The sequence below is a fragment of the Oryctolagus cuniculus genome, chromosome 2 (assembly GCF_964237555.1).
Source record: "Oryctolagus cuniculus chromosome 2, mOryCun1.1, whole genome shotgun sequence".
Taxonomy (NCBI): domain Eukaryota; kingdom Metazoa; phylum Chordata; class Mammalia; order Lagomorpha; family Leporidae; genus Oryctolagus; species Oryctolagus cuniculus.
The window spans coordinates 164,802,126-164,820,667 of NC_091433.1; the positions used below are offsets into that span (position 1 = coordinate 164,802,126).

General features: G+C 37.7%; 1 protein-coding gene across 16 annotated transcripts in view; it reads right to left on the reverse strand.

Moving 5' to 3' along the window:
* Positions 1–18,542, reverse strand: part of RMDN2 (regulator of microtubule dynamics 2) — a 103,924-nt gene that overhangs the window by 63,008 nt on the left and 22,374 nt on the right. For all 16 annotated transcript variants that reach the window (XM_017340818.3, XM_017340815.3, XM_017340816.3 and 13 more), the window contains 2 exons: positions 8,021–8,195; positions 7,231–7,333 (listed from right to left, as the gene is read on the reverse strand). In XM_017340818.3, coding sequence (XP_017196307.2) covers positions 7,231–7,333; positions 8,021–8,195 — 278 coding nt within the window. The remainder of the gene's footprint in view (positions 1–7,230; positions 7,334–8,020; positions 8,196–18,542) is intronic.

Consider the following 18,542-nt stretch of genomic DNA (forward strand, 5'->3'; position numbering starts at 1 on the left):
CCAGTGATAAAATTTTTTCCTTAGCATAACAATTTCATTAGTAAGACAAACCTTCAGCACCTCTTCCTCCTTTATACTGAATTCCAATGGCCTTCAGTTGCTGGTCTGAACCTCTGCTCTCAGCTCCAGGGTACATGGTCATTACCCTAAGTAATGACTTAATCCTAATGCACTGAATTATGACTGTCTATTGATCTGTTCTACAGAGTAAATTTCTTATTGTGGCACTGTCTTAATATTTATATTCTTCCTTCTCTCCTTTCACCCCTCATTTTAACATTATTAGACACAGTGGTTTGAATAAATGGTTAAATAATGGAATTCATTTTAACTTATTAATGTGTAAATGAACATTTCTAAGGATGTACTCTTTTTTCTTGAGCATTATAAACTTTAATCTCTTTTTTGATACACCTTATTTCAGTCCTACACTCCATTCTTGCCCCCAAATTCCCTTAGCCCATTTTTTCCATTTTTAGCAACTCATACATGAACTCAACTCAACTTCTATTCCATTTGTTTATTTTTCTTTTTTTCCCAGAAGCCTTTTATTTAAGGAAACAAATTTCATAAATACAACTTTAGGAATATAGTGATTCTTCTCACCCCACCCATACTCCCAGTTCTCTTCCTCCTCCCTCTTCTATTCCCATTGTTATATTTTACTAAGATCTATTTCCAATTAAATTTATGCACAAACAATTAACTCTATACTAAGTAAAGAGGTCAACAAGTACTATGAAAAAAAAACCAAACCTGTCCCTCAATAGTTAAGACAAGGGCTGGTCAAAATCATTGTATCTCAAAGTGTCAATTTCACTTTTATAGATTACCTTTTAGGGGCCCTTTTAGTTATCACAGATCAGGTAGAACATATGGTATTTGTCCTTTTTGGATTGGCTTATTTCACTAAGTATGATGTTTTCCAGATTCATCCATTTTGTTGCAAATGACAGGATTTCATTTTTTTTACAGCTGTGTTGTATCCCATGGTGTACATATCCCATAATTTCTTTATCCAGTCTTCAGTTGATGGACATTTGGGAAGATTCCACATCTTGGCTATTATGAATTGAGTTGCAAGAAACATGGGAGTACAGAAAATCTTTCATATGCTGATTTCATTTCCCTTAAGTAAATTCCCAGGAGTGGGGTGGTTGGGTCATTTGGTAGGTGTATATTCAGATTTCTGAGGTATCTCCATACTGTTTTCCACAGTGTCTGTACCAGCTTACTTTCCCATCAACAGTGGATTAGGGTACTCTTTTCCCCACATCCTCACCAGCATTTGTTGTTGGTTGATTTCTGTATGAAAGCCATTCTAACCAGGGTGAAGTGAGACCTCATTGTGGTTTTGATTTGCATTTCCAGGATGACTAGTGATACTGACCATTTTCTCATGTATCTGTTAGCCATATAGATTTCCTCTTTTGAAAAATGCCTGTTTAAGTTCTTGGCCCATTTCTGAACTCTGTTGTTTTCTGTTGTTGAGTTTCTTGATCACTTTATATATTCTGGTTATTAATCCTTTGGTAACTGCATAGTTTGTAAATAATTACTCCCATTCTGTTGGATACCCCTTCACTTTGCTGTTTCTTTTGCAGCACAGAAGTTTCTCAATTTGAACTAATCCATTTGTAAATTTTGGTTTTGATTGCCTGTGCCTCTGGGGTATTTTCCAATAACTCTTTGCCCATGCCAATATCTTGCAGGACTTCCACAATGTTTTCTAATAATTTGATGGTACTAGGTTGCATATTTAGGTCTTTGATACACTGTGAGTAGATTTTTTGGTAAGGTGTAAGGTGAAGGTATTGCTTCATATTTCTGCATGTGGAGATCCAGTTTTCCCAGCACCATTTGTTGAAGAGAAAATCCTTGTTACAATGATTGATTTCAGCTTCTTTGTCAAAAATAAGTTGGTTGTAGATGCTTGGGTTGATTTCTGGAATTTCTATTCTGTTCCATTGGTCTACAAGTCTGTTTTTGTGGCAGTACCAGACTATAACTGCCTCTGAAATCTGGTATTATGATGTTTCAAGCTTTGTTTTTGTTGTGTAAGACTGCTTTAGCTATTTTTAGTTGTGTTTCCATATGAATTTCAGCATCATTTTGAGAAGAATGTCCTTGGTATTTTGATTGGTGTTGCACTGAATTGGTAAATTGCTTTCGGTAGTCTGAACATTTTGATGATATTAATTCTTCCAATCCATGAACATGGAAGATTTTTACTTTTTTTGTGTGTCTTCTATTTCTTGCTTTAATGTTTTGTAATCCTCATTGTAGAGATCTTTGACATCTTTGTTAAATTTATTCCAAGGTATCTTATTTTCTTTTGTAGCAATTGTGAATAGGATTGACCTTAGAAGTTTATTCTCAGCCATGGCATAGTCTGTGTATACAGAGACTATTGATTTTTTTGTGTTAATTTTATACCCTTTCACTTACCAAACTCTTTTATGAGTTCCAATAGTCTCTTACTGGAGTCTTTTGGATCCCCTAAATATATAAAATCGTGTCATCTGCCAATATGGATAGTTTGACTTCCTCCAGTTTGTATCCCTTTGATTTCTTTTTCTGGCCTAATGGCTCTGGCTAAAACTTCGAGGACAATATTGAATAGCAACGGTGAGAGTGGGCATCCTTGTCTTGTTCCGGACCTCAGTGGGAATGCTTCCAGCGTTTCTCCATTCAATAGGATGGTGGCCATTGAGTTTGTCACAAATTGCTTTGATCATATTGAGAAATGTTCCTTCTATATACAATTTGCTAAAATTTTTCATCATGAATGGGTATTGTATTTTATCAAATGCTTTCTCTGCATCTATTGAGATAATCCTATGGCTTTCGCCCTTCAATTTGTTAATGTGATGTAGACATTAATTGATTTGCAAATGCTGAACCATCTCTGCCTATCAGGGATAAATCTGGGTAAATTATATTTCTCATGTATTGGTGAATTCAATCAGCTAATATTTCTTTGAGGATTTTTGCATCTATGTTCTTTAGAGAAACTGGTCTGTTTTTCCCTTTCTCTGTTATATCTTTTAGTGGTTTAGGAATAAAGGTGATGCCAGCATCATGGGAGTTTGGAAGGATTCCCACTCATTACTATTGTATTGGAGTCTGGGTCTCCCTTTAGATCTATTAACATTTCTTTTAAATAGCCAGGTGCCCTATAATTGGGTGCATAAATATTTATTACAGTCACATTCTTGTTGAACTGATCCCTTAATCATTGCATAGTGCCCTTGTCTATTTTAACAGTTTTTGTATTAAAGTCTATTTTGTCTGACATTAGAATGGCAGCACCAGCTCTTTTTTGGTTTCTGTTAGCATGGAATATCTTTTTTCCATCCTTTCACTTTCAGTCTGTGTGCATCTTTTGTTGGTGAGATGTGCTTCTTGTAGGCTGCAAATACATTGGTTTTGTTTTTTAATCCTGTCAGCCAGTCTGTATCTTTTTTTTAAATTTGTTTGACAGATAGAGTCAGAGAGAGAGAGAGAGAGAGAGAGAGAGAGAGGGAGAGAGAGAGAAAGATCTTCCTTCCATTGGTTCACTCCCCAAATGGCCACTACGGCCGGTGCGCTGTGCTGATCTGAAGGCAGTAGCCAGGTGCTTCCTCCTGGTCTCCAATACGGGTGCAGGGCCCAAGCACTTGGGCCATCCTCCACTGCTTCTCGGGCCACAGCAGAGAGCTGGACTGGAAGAGGAGCAACCGGGACTAGAACCCGGCACCCATATGGGATGCTGGTGCTACAGGCAGAGGATTAACCAAGTGAGTCACAGCACCAGCCCAGCCAGTCTATATCTTTTAACAGGGGAGATGAGGCCATTTACACTCTAGGTGACTAGTGATAAGCAGCTTCTTGGCCCTGCCATTTTTTCAAAAAAACTCCTATTGTTTACTTTGGATTCCCTTTGTACCTTTACTAGAAGATTTTCTGCCTTCACCTTCTTTCATAGTGATGACCATGCTTCTGTGTTTCTGTATATAGCACAGGCTTAAGCATCTTTTGTAAGGCTTTCATAAATGACAGCTTTGCAGGCTATAGTACTCTGAGTTGATAGTTTTTTCCCTTAAGATTTGGAATATTTCTTGCCATTCTCTCCTAGCCTGTATGGTTTCTGATGAGAAGTTAGCTGTGAGTCTAATTGGAAAGCCTCTGAAAATAATCTTGCATTGCTCTCATGCACATTTTAGAATCTTTTCTTTATATTTAACTGTGGAGAGTTTGACTCAAAAAGTGTCATGGTGAAGATCTTTTCTGGTCATGTCTATTAGTTCTATGTGCTTCTTGTACTTGAAACTCCTTTTCTTTCTCCAAATTAGAGAAGTTTTCTGCAATTATTTCACTAAAAGGCATTCTAATCCATTCTTTCTTTCTATACATTCAAGAACTTCTAAGACCTGCATGTTGGGTTGCTTGATAATATCCCATAAATCTCCAACACTGCTTTTAGTTTTCTAGTTTCTTCTTTTTTTTTGGTCTGACTGTAAAGTTTCCAGAGATTTGTCTTCTAACTCTGATGTTCTTTCTTTCTTCTAACTCACTGAGTGTGTTGTTAAGGCTTTCCACCACATTTTTTTATTTGTTCTATTGAATTCTTCATTTCCAATATTTCATTTTTATTTCTCTTAAAATCTCAATTTCAAGGTAAAATTTTCATTCATGTCATGTATGGACTTCTTTAGTTTGTGAATTTGCTTCTGATTACTTCTAAGTAATCCTACAATCAATTTTTTGAATTCCATTTCTAGCATTTCTATTTTTTTAAGATTTACTTTATTTATTTGAAACTCAGAGTTACACAGAGAGAGGAGAGGCAGAGAGAGAGAGGTCTTCCATCCACTGGTTCACTCTCCAGATGGCCACAACGGCGGGAGCTGCACCGATCCGAAGCCAGGAGCCAGGAGCTTCTTCCGGATCTCCCACACGGGTGCAAGGGCCCATGGGCTTGGGCCATCTTCTACTGCTTTCCCAGGCCATAGCAGAGAGCTGGATAAAAAGTGGAACAGCCGGGACTAAAACCAGCGCCCATATGGGATGCTGATGCTTCAGGCCAGGGCATTAACCCACTGTGCCACAGCGCCGGCCCCACCATTTCTAGCATTTCTTTAATCTCTTCATCTTCACATTCTAGTACTGAAGTGTTGCTGTGTTCTTTTGGGAGCATCCTTGGTATGAGCATGGATTCTGCAGCAATGACTCTTACCAGGGAATCATGGGGCCCTAAGCATGTGGAGCCACCCACAGTGACTGCCCAAAGACCCAGCCACATCTTGCACCCTCCCACGCAGCCACAGTGTTTTCAGCCTCAGCAAAACCTCCCATAGTCATGAGCACCCAGCCCCCTGTCAGTTTTCCCAGTCAGATCCAGGTGTCTCCTCTTAGCTGGTTGCTGGGTACCCGGACACAAACTGGCACAACTTTTACATGTCTAAAATGGTGCCTTCCCTCTCTTGGCTAGAAGGTGCCAGTGCTGGGTGGTCAGTGAGAGATAAACATGTCTCCCTTTTTTTCCTCTAGGTTGGCAGGAACACTGTCCCTCACTGGGCTCCAAGCCAGGCTCCTGCTAGGCTCTTCCCACAGCTGTATCGCCAGTGGCTTAGGCTGCTGCAGTCTGATCTCACCTCACTCTCCGAAGCTGGTGCTGAGGCTCTCAGCTGCTAGAGTCCTGAGTTGTGCGTGTGCACACCCTCCACATAGGTCCACAGTGTCCTTCTAATTTGTGTGGAGTTTTCTCTGCCATTTTCTCCCTAACTCTTCTAGGGGTTGTACTCTTTCCACTTTTTTAAACTATCTTCCCCTAGACTAGAGCAGTAAGCTTCCTCCCTATTCTGTCATCTTGAAAACCTCTCTATTCCACTTTAAAATAGAGATCCAAAGTGAATTTCACCTATAAGAAGCTGTTTCTTGCATAAGAGACTTCCTTGCATCATAGCTTCCTTTCCTTTATACATCCCTTTCCCATATAACAACGGCTCGTTAATATTATTGACAGGTATTAAGATTTTCTCTCCCACAAGCTCCACTGCTGTCTGAGAAATATGTCTGTTGTGCTATCCCATTCCAACCCCCTGACATAATGCCCAGGGAAGGGCAGGTACTTAAGAAAGAAACAAATTAATATTAATGCATGCTGAAACAGTTTCCATAGATAGGCTTTGATTTTCTTAGTAGATACAAAAATAAATCTATTTGTTCTTTTTGATTAACTTTTTATTTTCCTTGAAGCTAAGAAAATTCTAGAATTCCACTTTGCATATGACCCAAAAACAACTGAGACAGAAAAACTGCCATATTAAGCCGATGATGGATATTTAACAAGAAGGGGATGGGATGTCTTCTCATCCTCCTCCCACTGGGGAGAATTAATATGCAGAGGTCATGCAGCACAGCAACCTCCAGGGAAGAAACACTTGGCTGAGTGTAAAGAGGTCAGGAAAACCACTTTCTTGGAAATCAAAATGACAGATAACTAGAGTGGGAGAAGATTTTTTTTTTTTCTGTTTCTTCACCATGCTATCTCATAGAAGAAAAGCGTGTCAGAGAAGACTTTGAAATAAAAGGATTGCAGTTATATTGATGTCAAATTACTATGCTGAAGCTCAGAGAAATGACGGTGACAGGTTTTTGCAAGAAAGAATTTGATATCTGTTAAGAGTCAAGGTGATATGAACAATAGCAATTAGAAATTCTGGCTGCTTTTGTTGTTATTTTTAACAAAATGTCAAAAATATGCCAAAATTATGGATGATAGTACAATGAATCAACATGTACTCCTCATTCAGCTGAAATAATTGCAACTCAAGGCTCATTTATTTTCTTAAAGCAGATTTTGATAAAACAACATTAACTAAAGTCTGAGAAGTTATTTGTTTCTTTGTGGTACTTAGAGTTCTATGTTATAGAGAGCAAAGTGTGTTATAATTGTAGTAGCTTTTGCTGGAAACAACTGTCCTTTGCCTGATTTTGGTTTTGAAACACTGCCACTTAATGACCTATCTTCTGTGATTTTATAAACTTTAAGAGATGAAATTTCAGTTGCCTATTCTAACATGCATACTTTTGTCCTAAATATACTTTTGTTTTTCTGAGACTATATGTATGTTTTTGTTACTGGGATATACCGAAATAAATTAAACCCACTGGTTGCAGCTAAAATAATTTAGTTGTAATTAAAACCCACTATTGGCTGATTATAGATGATTACACAAAGCTTACCAATATTGGCATAATGTTTCTTTTCTTGTGTATTTGTAGACATCTCATACATATCTCCATAACCACGAGCAAATCGCCACATAAACTCTACTTCATCCTTAAACTGAAAAGATATAATTGCACATGCGTTAATTGGGTAACTTGTCCAGACCATAACCACTGTCCACTGCAATATATTAAAACTTAGGGAGATACACTGACATTTATGGATGATTGAATATATGCCTATGCATATTTATGTATATAACATTTCAAATACAAATATCCACCCTAAGAAATGTGTCCTAGGAGCTGGCCTTGTGTGACAGTGGGTGAAGTTGCCACTTGCAATGAAGTGCTAGTTTAAATCCTGGCTGCTCCAGTTTTGATCCAGATTCATGCTAATGCACATGGGAAGGCAGTAAAAGTTGGCTCAAATACTGGGACTCTTGCAACTCATGTGGGAGACCAGAACAGCATTATTGGCTCTTGGCTTTAGCCTGGCCCAGCCCTGGCTGTTGTAGCCTTTTGGGGAGTGAACCAGTAGAAGCAAGAGTCCTCCGCTCTTTGTCTCTTCCCCTCTGTTGCCTTGCCTTACAAATAACTAAATCTTTAAAAAGAAAGCTAGATCTTAAAATGAATCAATATGAGGGTATTTCAACAAGTTTGTGGAAAAACAGAATTAAGAGAGAAGTATGTTGGTATAAAAATCAAGTTTTTTCATGATTTACATTTCTACCAACTTTTTGAAGACCCTCACAAGCATGACCCCTCATAAGGTTATATTAATATGTCGTAACGTATCTCTTACCTTTTCTTTGTGGTCACAAAGTAGTTCAAAACTCTCCTGCTTGTCAGACTCATTCATACGTAAATGATCTACCTTCTGAAGAAGGACATCTAAACTTAATTCCTCTACATGTGTGTTAAGTGCCTTAGAGACAGGAAAACTTGGTTCTTCTGTGTCAGTGTTAGCTGTAATATACCTAAAATTGCAGAAATAATCATTAACCTCTCCGATAAAATTATGTATAGTAGCCAGAGTGATTCTCGCAAAATGCAAGCCAAATGACGCCATTCTTATACCTGGAACTCTGTAATGGCATCCTCTCTAACTCAGAGACGAGCTCACGTCCTACAAACAGTCCATAAGACCCTATGCAATTTGTCTCCCAACCCCAATACCTCTCTGACTGCATTCCTACAACCTTTGTCACTCACTCAGCTCTACATAGGTGTTCTAGCTATTCCTTAAGACCTGCCAATCATGCTCCCATTGCAGAACTTTTGCCTACTGTTCCCTGAGAAGCAGTGCTCTTTCCTTACCTCCTTCAAGTCTCTGCTGCACATCCTTTGCTCAATGTGGCCCTGAAGACCACTCTTTAGTACTGCAAACCCCCAGCTCCTTTCTTCTCCAACCTCTGTTATCATGCTTAACTTTTTCCAGTAGCACATTTTATCTTGTAACATACAATATTAATTTACTAATTATTATATGTGCTGTATTTTGTCAGCACCTGCCCCAGTAGAATCCACAGTCCCTGACAGTAGTGCTCATTATCTGATGTATCAAGTGCTCAGAATAGCACCTGGTATGTAGTGAGTATTCATCAAACATTGTCGAATGGATGATACAAAATTGTAGGAACTCAACAGGTACCCAACATGTATAGATAAATATTTACCTATAGTTCAAGATGATATTCTAATTTTTAATTTTAACTTAGGTTTTAAAAGTTATACAACCCTCCCCCTCCCACCCTGCCAAAACACACACATTTCCTTTTTGGTGGCATGTAATGCAATCAATTTATATTTATTTATTCAAACCCTGATGTTCTCAAAAGATTTTTAAATTGATATATAAAGACACATACATAAAGGAGAAAAATTTAGAGGCATAAGAGAAAGATAAAAGCATGGACAGATGTGCATGAGGCTAATTAAAGAATCACATATTTTAGATATCTACACAGTTCCTACAAAGAACACAAATGGAGTTGTTTTTCTATCAGCCAAGCAATCAGACACATGACTTGTAATTTTCATTAGAAACAAAGATACAAACAAAGAATTTCTTTAGAGGACTGCAACTATTTCCAGACACTGAAACTTTCAAAGGCTTTGATAAGAAGGAATCTATTAATTTTTACCTAACTTCTTCAACAACACTCTAGTAATGGCTCTCTGTTCTTCCAGTTGCTCAAACCAAAAGAACTTGGAGTCATACTAGTCAATCTCTCTGCTTCTCAAACATTTAAAAAAAAAAAAAAAGATTCCAGAAATAAGCTCTTACATTTGTGGTTAGTTATATTGATAAGAGAGTCCCAAGACAAAAGTGGAGAAAACAATACTCTTCAACAAATAGCGCTAGGACAAATGGATATCCACATGCAAAAGAGTGAAGGGGAACTCTTACCTGACATCAGATAAAAAATGAACTCAAAATGTATTAAAAACCTAATTATAAGAGCTAAAACTTCTATAAAACTTGTAGAAGAAAACATAGGAGGCCAGCGCCACGGCTCACTGGGCTAATCCTCCGCCTTGCAGCACCGGCACACCAGGTTCTAGTCCCGGTCAGGGCGCCGGATTCTGTCCTGGTTGGCCCTCTTCCAGGCCAGATCTCTGCTGTGGTCAGGGAGTGCAGTGGAGGATGGCCCAAGTGCTTGGGCCCTGCACCCCATGGGAGACCAGGAGAAGTACCTGGCTCCTGCCATCGGATCAGCGCAGTGCGCCGGCCGCAGCGTGTCGGCTGCGGCGGCCATTGGAGGGTGAACCAATGGCAAAGGAAGACCTTTCTCTCTGTGTCTCTCTCTCACTGTCCACTCTGCCTATCAAAAAAAAAAAAAAAAAAAAAAAAAAAAAAAAAAAAACACACACACATAGGAGTGAATATTTTTGATCTTGGATTAGAAAATGGTTTCTTAGATTTGATCTAAGAATAAGTGACAAAAGAAAAATCCACATTATAAGCATAAGTGATAGAAGAAAAAAAATCCACAAATCGAAAAACTAAAATTTGAGAATCTAGAAGAATTTACAGATAAGTGGTTAAAGTTGTTATCAATTCTTAAAAATCAATTATGTTCTTTTTGTGTGTGTATTCTTACACTCTATAAAATAAGCTAGAAAATAATTTTATAAATTATTACATTTATAAAAGCAAGAAATATATAAAGTACCAAAAGGAAAATTTCACAAAAGTTTTTTCTGACCTTCTGGAGGAAATTATAAAATATCATCTGAGGACATTAAAGAGCATCTAAGTAATGGGGCAAAGTATCCATGTGCAGGAATAATAATATCAGAACAACCTCAGGAGGAGGCATTTGGTCCAAAGGTTAAGATGCTGCTTGGATGCCCATATCCACATTGGAACACCTGAGTTTGGGTCCCAGCTCCAATCCTGACTCTAGCTTCTTGCTAAATGTGCCCTCCTGGGAGGCAGCAAGTGATAGGTCAAGTAGTTGAGTCCTTGTCACCTACTTGGGAGACCTAGGTTGAGTTCATTACTCCTGGCTTCAGCCTGGCTAAGCTCTGAGCTGTTGTAGGCATTTGGGGAATGATGCAATAGATAGGAGTTTCTTTCTCTCTCTCTCTCTCTCTCTCCCCTGCCCTCCTATCCCTCCTCCCTCCCCGATGTATATGTCTATAACTTCTTTTCAAGTAAATAAATAAATAAGTAAATCTTTATAAAAATTGCATATAGCCCCAAAGTAATCTAAATTTTTAATGTCATTCTAGGCAAAACTGCAATGGAATTTTTGTATGAATTTGCTACACCCTAAAATTAATATGGAAGGCTAAGTACATGGAGACTTACGATAATTCTGAACACACACCATAGAGCATAAGTGGCCAATAAAACAAAAGAGAACGTGTAGGCTAGTTTCTTCCCACACATTAAGAACAGTCAAATGTGGGAAAATGACTTTCCTACTTTAGATAGGATTTTAGATTTATAACTGGGCATTTCTCAGAAAATTTGAAAGCCAACTTAAAAAACAGGGCAGAGAATACTGAGCTGGTCAAACAGAAGAAGCCAGAGTTGGCCTTCTTCTCACAGGAAAGACTTGAAATAACAAGTAAACAACTGCATTTTGAGATGAGTGTTTGTGTGAGCATTATGGTTCACGGGGTTAAGACACCAGCTGGCACGCCCAGATCCTATGTTGGGTTACTGGTTTGAGTCCCTGCTATTTTGTGCTTCAAAGCCAGCTTCCTGCTAATGTGCCTTGGAGGTAGCATGTGATGGCCCAAGTAATTGGCCCCTGTCACCCATATGGGAGACTTGGATGGAGTTGCTGGCTCCTGGTTTTGGTCCAGCACTGCCCCAGCTGTTCAGGGCATTTGGAAAGTAAACCAGTAGATGGAAGATCTCTTCTCTGTCTCTGTCACTCTGCCTTTCCAATAAACAAATAAATCTTTAAAAAGATAATGAAATATAAATGGTAATTACTTGATTTGATCACTTTGCACTGTTTACATGTGTTAAAATATTACATCCTATTCCATAAAAAATGTACAAGTATTACATATTCATTAAAAGAACTACAGTAGCACCCAATAAATAAAACTAAGGCATATCCAAATATGAGTGACAAAACTTAACTATATCTATTAATTTTGGGTTAAAGATTATTTTTGTATCTATCTTCCCCATGCGAAAGGCATTTCATAGATTTTGTGATATCAAATCAAGTTTTCCCAACAGAAATTTTAGAAGGTCTAAAGAAGCTCACCTTAAAATTCAAATTCACTTATAAACATTTATCCCTCATGCACTTTACTGGCCATATTTTCTGCTACCAATTTTAATAAAAACTTTGCCATTTATCTGTCTCTTCAATTCTGCATGATCAACTACTAGCTTCAATAGTAGCAATAGCATCTCTGAAAGGCACAGTGGCTCTTAAGGAGAGCAAGACATTATTTAGTGTGAAAATAAAGTAGCTTAGCTACAGAAATATATCAGTGGTAAGTTAACTTAGTTACATTAGAATAGGCCCTCATTTTCTCGTAGAAGCACCAAGTGGACAATGGTAGCCTGGAAATGCTTTGTGGGAGCTCTAGAAACTAGTCAGCAAGCAAATGCCAATTAGGAAAAAGCCACAGTCAAAATGGTGGGAAAAGTTGCGGTGCTTTTGATCACCCATGCCACAATCCTTCCCTGTTGTGGCTAGGGTGAGAGGAAGTTTTCTGATTCCTGTTTCCTGTTTCAGGTCAAAATTAAATGAGCAGAATTTATATGCCATGTTCTGGTCTGCACAGAGGCATACTGCTTTCTGTCTCTCTCGATTCAGAGCTCATACAGAAATGAACACATAGTTTGGATATTAGGTTGGAAGCCGTGATGCGTACTGTAGTGCATGAGAGCTACAGAGGCACAACAGATCCATGAGCAACCAGAGGCCAACAATTACAGGAAATGGAACAGAATAGAATATCTAAGGATCCAAGAAGAGGCAGAGGTGAGACAATTAGGGCAATTAAGAGATTTAAAAGCAGGAACATAAATAGGGGAATTAGGGAAAATCCACATTCACACAAACACATAGGCAAAATTCATGCTCAGAAAGGACTTAAGACCTTACACTTCACATCGTTCCAATAAGTGAGGGCCCTCTTCTGCATAGAGCCATTCTACAAAGATTAGAAGAGGTGGCTATTGTTTAGAATATGCGATTTTCAACAAAAATAAAATACATACAAACAATCTGGGAGAGATTCCCCCACTGAAAGAAACAATTTCCAGTAATTAACCCAAAGGAAACATAGGTCTTGGACTTGATAGATAACAATTTTTTGAAAAGTCTTAAATATCCCAAAGAGGTAAAGGAAAACAGAATATTTTTAAAATCAGGAGCAGAATATATGAACAAAATGAAAATGTCAAAAAATACAAATTATTAAAAAGCCATAAATTGTGGAGCTGAAAATTCTAACAATTTAAAAATTCACCGCAGTGAGCAACAGAATAATCAAACAGGAAGAAAAAACAGGAAAATATGAAGGCAAGTCATCTGAATCTATCAATTCTGATGAGGAAAAAGAAAGATGGGCCGATGCAGGGCTCTCAGTGGGTTAAGCTGCTGCCTGCAATGCCAGGCCAGTATCCCACATTCGACTACCAGTTCAATTTCTGGCTGCTAATTCAGCCCCCTGCTAATGTGCCTGAGAAAGCAATGAAAGGTGGCCCAAGTACTTGGGCCCCTGCCACCCATGTGGGAGACCTAGAAGAAGCTCTGACTCTTTGGCTTCAGTATGGTCCAGTCCCAGCCATTGTGGCCATTTGAGAAGTGAACCAACAGATGGAAGATATTTCTCTGTCTCTGTCTCTGTCTCTCTCCTTCTCTCTGTAACTCTGCCTTTCAAATAAATAAATAAATCTTCAAAAAATTTTTAAAAATTTTAAAAAGAAAATAATTAAGAGTGAAAAGACCCCAAGGGACTATGAAACACCATGATACAGATTGATATATAAATTATGGAGATTCCAGTAGGAAAAGAAAGGGACATGGGCTTATGTGAAGAAATAATGATCAAAAACCCAATTCTGAGGAAGGCCAATAAAATACAAAGGAAGAAGTTGACTCTAAACAGGATAAACCCAAAGACATCACATAGTGACACATCAGACTCAAATTACTGATAGCTAAAGACAAAGAAACTCAAAAGCAGCCACAGAAAAGCAACTTGTCACATATAATGGATCCTCAAATGGTTATTGGTGGATTTCTCAGCAGAAGAATTGCAGGCCAGAGCAGCAGGATAATATATTTAATGTGCTCAAAGAAAAAAGAAATGTATCAACTGAGAATTCTGTTGCATAAAAAGCAAAATTATCCTTCAAAAATAAAAGAAGAATTAAACAATTCCTGATAAAAGCTGAGAGGGAGTTCATTACCATTCAATTTGCCCTACAAGAAACGCTACAGGGAGTTCTTCAAGTTGAAACAAAAGGAGCTTAGACTGAAACCTCAAGCCACATGAAAATACAAAACCCTCCAGTAAAAGTAGAAAAATAAAAAAACTAGAATTATTATAATTTTTGTTACGCTTTTTATTCTTTTACAAGATTTGAAGAGAAAAACACAAAAATAATTATAGACCTATATTAATGATTACACAACATATAAAGATATAACTAAGAACAGCAATAATATAAATCAAGTGGTGGAGCTGTAAAGAAGTAGAATTTGTGTATGCAATTGAAGTGAAATTGCTGCCAGTTTAACATGGATTGTAATCTCCATGGTATCCATAAAGAAAACTTCTACAGAATACATATGGAAGGAAATGAAACATCACTACCAAAAATCACCCAAACATAGTGGCAGTAAGGGAAAGAGGGCAAAACCAAAAAGGTATACAGAAAACAACAAAGTGGGAATCCTAAGTTCTTTCCCATTAGTAGCTACTTCAAATGTAAATGGATTAAATTCTTGAAACCAAAAGTATGTATTGTAAGGATAGATTTTTAAAAAATCAAAATCTTCATGTTTTCTAAAAGAGACTTTCATTCTACATACTAATAATGTTGAAAGTGAAAAATGGAAAAAATATATTCCACGTAAATAGTAACCAAAAGAAAGTGAGGGTGGCTAACCTATTATCAGGCAAAATAGATTTTAAGTCAAAAACTGTTACAAGGGACAAAGAAGACCATTACAAAACAATGTGTACATATAATGAATATTACAGCTCCTAAAAAAAATGAACCAAACACTGACAGAATTTAAGGGAGAAATATACAACAAATGAATAATAGTAAAACACTTTAATGTCTGATTTCCCATAGTTGACAGAACCACCTGGCTGAAAATCAACAAGAAAATAGAGGACACAGACATATCTGTAAACCCATTGGACTTAACAGATACACACAGATCATGCCACTTAATGACAACAGAATATATACTATTCTGAAGTGCATGTGGAACTTGCGTTTGTGGAAATGAAAAGGGGGACATTACTACTAATTTTATAGAAGTAAAAAGAAATGCAATGAACAACTGTATTTCATATATAAGATGGCCACAGCTAACATCAAACTCAATGGTGAAAGACTCAAATATTGTCCTTTAAGGTCAGAAACAAGGCAAAGGTACCTCTTTTTGACACTTCAATATAGTACTAGATGTCCTAGTCAGAGAACTTAGGCAAGATGAAGAACCAAAAGGTATCCAAACAGGAAAGGGAGAAGGAAAATTATCTTCCTTTCATGGAGAATATGACCTTAGTGTACAGAAAAAATTCTTAAGATTCCATACAAAAAACCTATTAAGACTTAACAAACCGAACAAATTTGAAGGATACTAAAATCAACATGCAAGAATAAGTTGTGCTTCTATGCATTGATAATAAGTTATCTGAAAAAGAAATACCGAGGCTGGTGCTGTGGCATAGCTGGTAAGGCTGATGCCTGCAGTGCAGGCATCCCATGTGGACGCCAGTTTGAGACTCTGCTGCTCCACTTCCTATCCAGCTCTCTGCTATGGCCTGGGAAAGCAGTGGAAGATGGCTCCTGCACCTTTGTGAGAGACCAGGAAGAAGCTCCAGGCTCTTGGCTTTGGATTGGTGCAGCTCCAGCCATTGCAGCCAATTGGGGAATGAATCAATGGATGGAATACCTCTCTCTCTCTCTCTCTCAATCTCTCTGCCTCTCCGTCTCTCTGAGTAACTCTGACTTTCAAATAAATAAATAAATCTTTAAAAAAATTAAAAAACAATTCCATTTATAATAGCATTTTAAAAATAAAATACTTAGGAATGAACTAAGGTTGAAGCCTTGTATACTGAAGATCATAAAACATTATCAAAAGAATTTAAAGAAACACAAATGGAAAGACATCCCATGTTCATGAATTTGAAGATATTATATCATTAAGATATCAATACCCCCCAAAATAATCTACAAATTCAATGCAATCTTCCCTCAAATTCCCCATTATTTTTGGTAGAAATAGAAAAATTTATACTGAAATTAATTTGTAATCTCAAGGTACTCTGAATAGTAAAAGCAATCTTGAAAAGAACAACAAAGTTGTAGTTTTCATACTTCTTGATTTCAAACCGTATTAAAAAGCTATAGAAATTTAAATGGTGTGGTATTTGCATGCAGACATATAGGAAAATGCAATAGAAGAGAAAGTCCAGAAGTAAATTCAGACATATATGGACAAAAGACTTTTGACAAGGGTGCCAAGCCCATTTAACAGAGAAAGAATAGTCTCTTCAACCAATGGTGCTGGAAAAATTGAATATCCACATGCCAAAAAAATGTTGGCTTTTTGCTTAATATTATACTCCTGAATTAACTCAAAATACATCAAATACTGAAATATAAAAGCTAAAACTATAAAACTCTTAGGAAAAAATATAGGGAAAAAGACTTCATGGCAATAGACTTAGCAGTTGTTTCTTGGATTTGACATCAAAAGCACAAGCAATAAAAAATAAATTGGACTGTATTAAAATCTAAAACTGCTGCACCTCAAAGGATACAACTGAAACAGTAAAAAGGCTACTCACATATTAGGAGGAAATAATTTTACTTCTGATAAGTAATAATGTTCAGAATACATAAAGAATTCTACAGCTCAGCAACATCAAACCCATACTGGGTATTTGGCACAGTGTTCAAGATATTGCTTGGAATGCATGCCTCCTATACCAGATTGTGGGTTCAAGTCCCAGCTTTGTTTCCAATTCCAGCTTCCTGCTAATGTGCGTCCTGGGAGGCAGAAGATGATGGTTCAAGTACTTGTGTCCCTGATACACATGTATGACACAGACTGAGTCCCAGATTCCTGGCTTTGGTCTGCCCAACCCAAGCTGTTGCAGGCATTTGGAGAGAAAACCAGCAGATAGAAGATCTGTCTGCCTTTAAAATGAATACAAATTTTAAACCTAAAACTGAAAAAACCAACTTTGATTTTAACAGAAGATGAGTGTTTGGTGTAGAATTTAAGATGCAGCTTGGGATACCCACATCCAATATTGGAGTGCCTGGGTTTGAGTCTCAGCTCTGTTCTTAATTCCAGCTTCCTGCTAATGGGCACTGTGAGAAGTGGCAGAGGATAGTTCAAGTAGTTGAGTCTGTACCACCTATGTGGAGGACTGGACTGAGTTCCAGGCTTTCAGCTTTGACACTGCCCAGGCCTGCCTGTTGTAGCCATTTGGGGAGTGAACCATCAAGTGAGAAATCCCTGTCTCTCTACCTTTCAAATAACCAAAATAAATAAATAAATAAAATAAAATAAAATAAAAAATTCAATGAGCAAAAGACTTGAATGAACATTTCTCCAAAGAAGATATACAGAGTCAATTATAACATGAAAATATGCTTAATATCAATAATCAACAGGAATGTGTACATGAAAACCACAGTAAGATATAACCTGACAGCCAGTAAGATGACCACTATAACAAACCAAAATGCCAAGTGTTGTCAAGGTAGTGAGAAAATTAGAATCCTTGTACACTCTTGGTAGAACTGTAAAATGGTGCAGCCACTGTGGAAACCAGTAGATCAAGTACTCAAAAATGAAAAATAGAACTACCATATGATCTAGCAATCCTACTTTTGGGTGTATACTCTTAAGAATTGAAAGCACAGTCTCAAAGAGGCATTTGTACAACTATCTTTATAGCAGAGTTATTCATAATATTTCAAACATAGAATCAACCAAAATCACCCATTGATGGATGAACAGATAAGTAAAATGTGATATATACATATGATTATTATTGAGCTTTTAAAAAGAAGTACATTCTTGCTGGCGCTGCGGCTCTCTTGGCTAATCCTCCACCTGTGGCGCCGGCACACCGGGTTCTAGTCCCGGTTGGGGCGCTGGATTCTGTCCCGATTGTTCCTCTTCCAGTCCAGCTCTCTACTGCGGCCCAGGAGGGCAGTGGAGGATGGCCCAAGTGCTTGGGTCCTGCACCCGCATGGGAGACCAGGAGGAAGCACCTGGCCCCTGGCTTTGGATCGGCGCAGTACGCTGGCCGTAGCAGCCATTTGGGAAGTGAATCAACGGAAGGAAGACCTTTCTCTCTGTCTCTCGATCTCTCTCACTGCCTAACTCTGCCTGTAAAAAAAAAAAAAAAAAAAAAAAAAGAAGAAGTACATTCTGACACATGCTACAACATGAATAAAGCTTGAGGATATTATGCTTAGTAAATACGCCAGTTACAAAGACAATTACTAGAGGATTCTACTTACATGAAGGGTTTTCAAAAAGTTCATGGAAAAATGCAATAAGCCTGGATTTCAAAAATCTTTTGCACCACAATAAACTTATGCCTTAATTTCTCCACGAATTTTT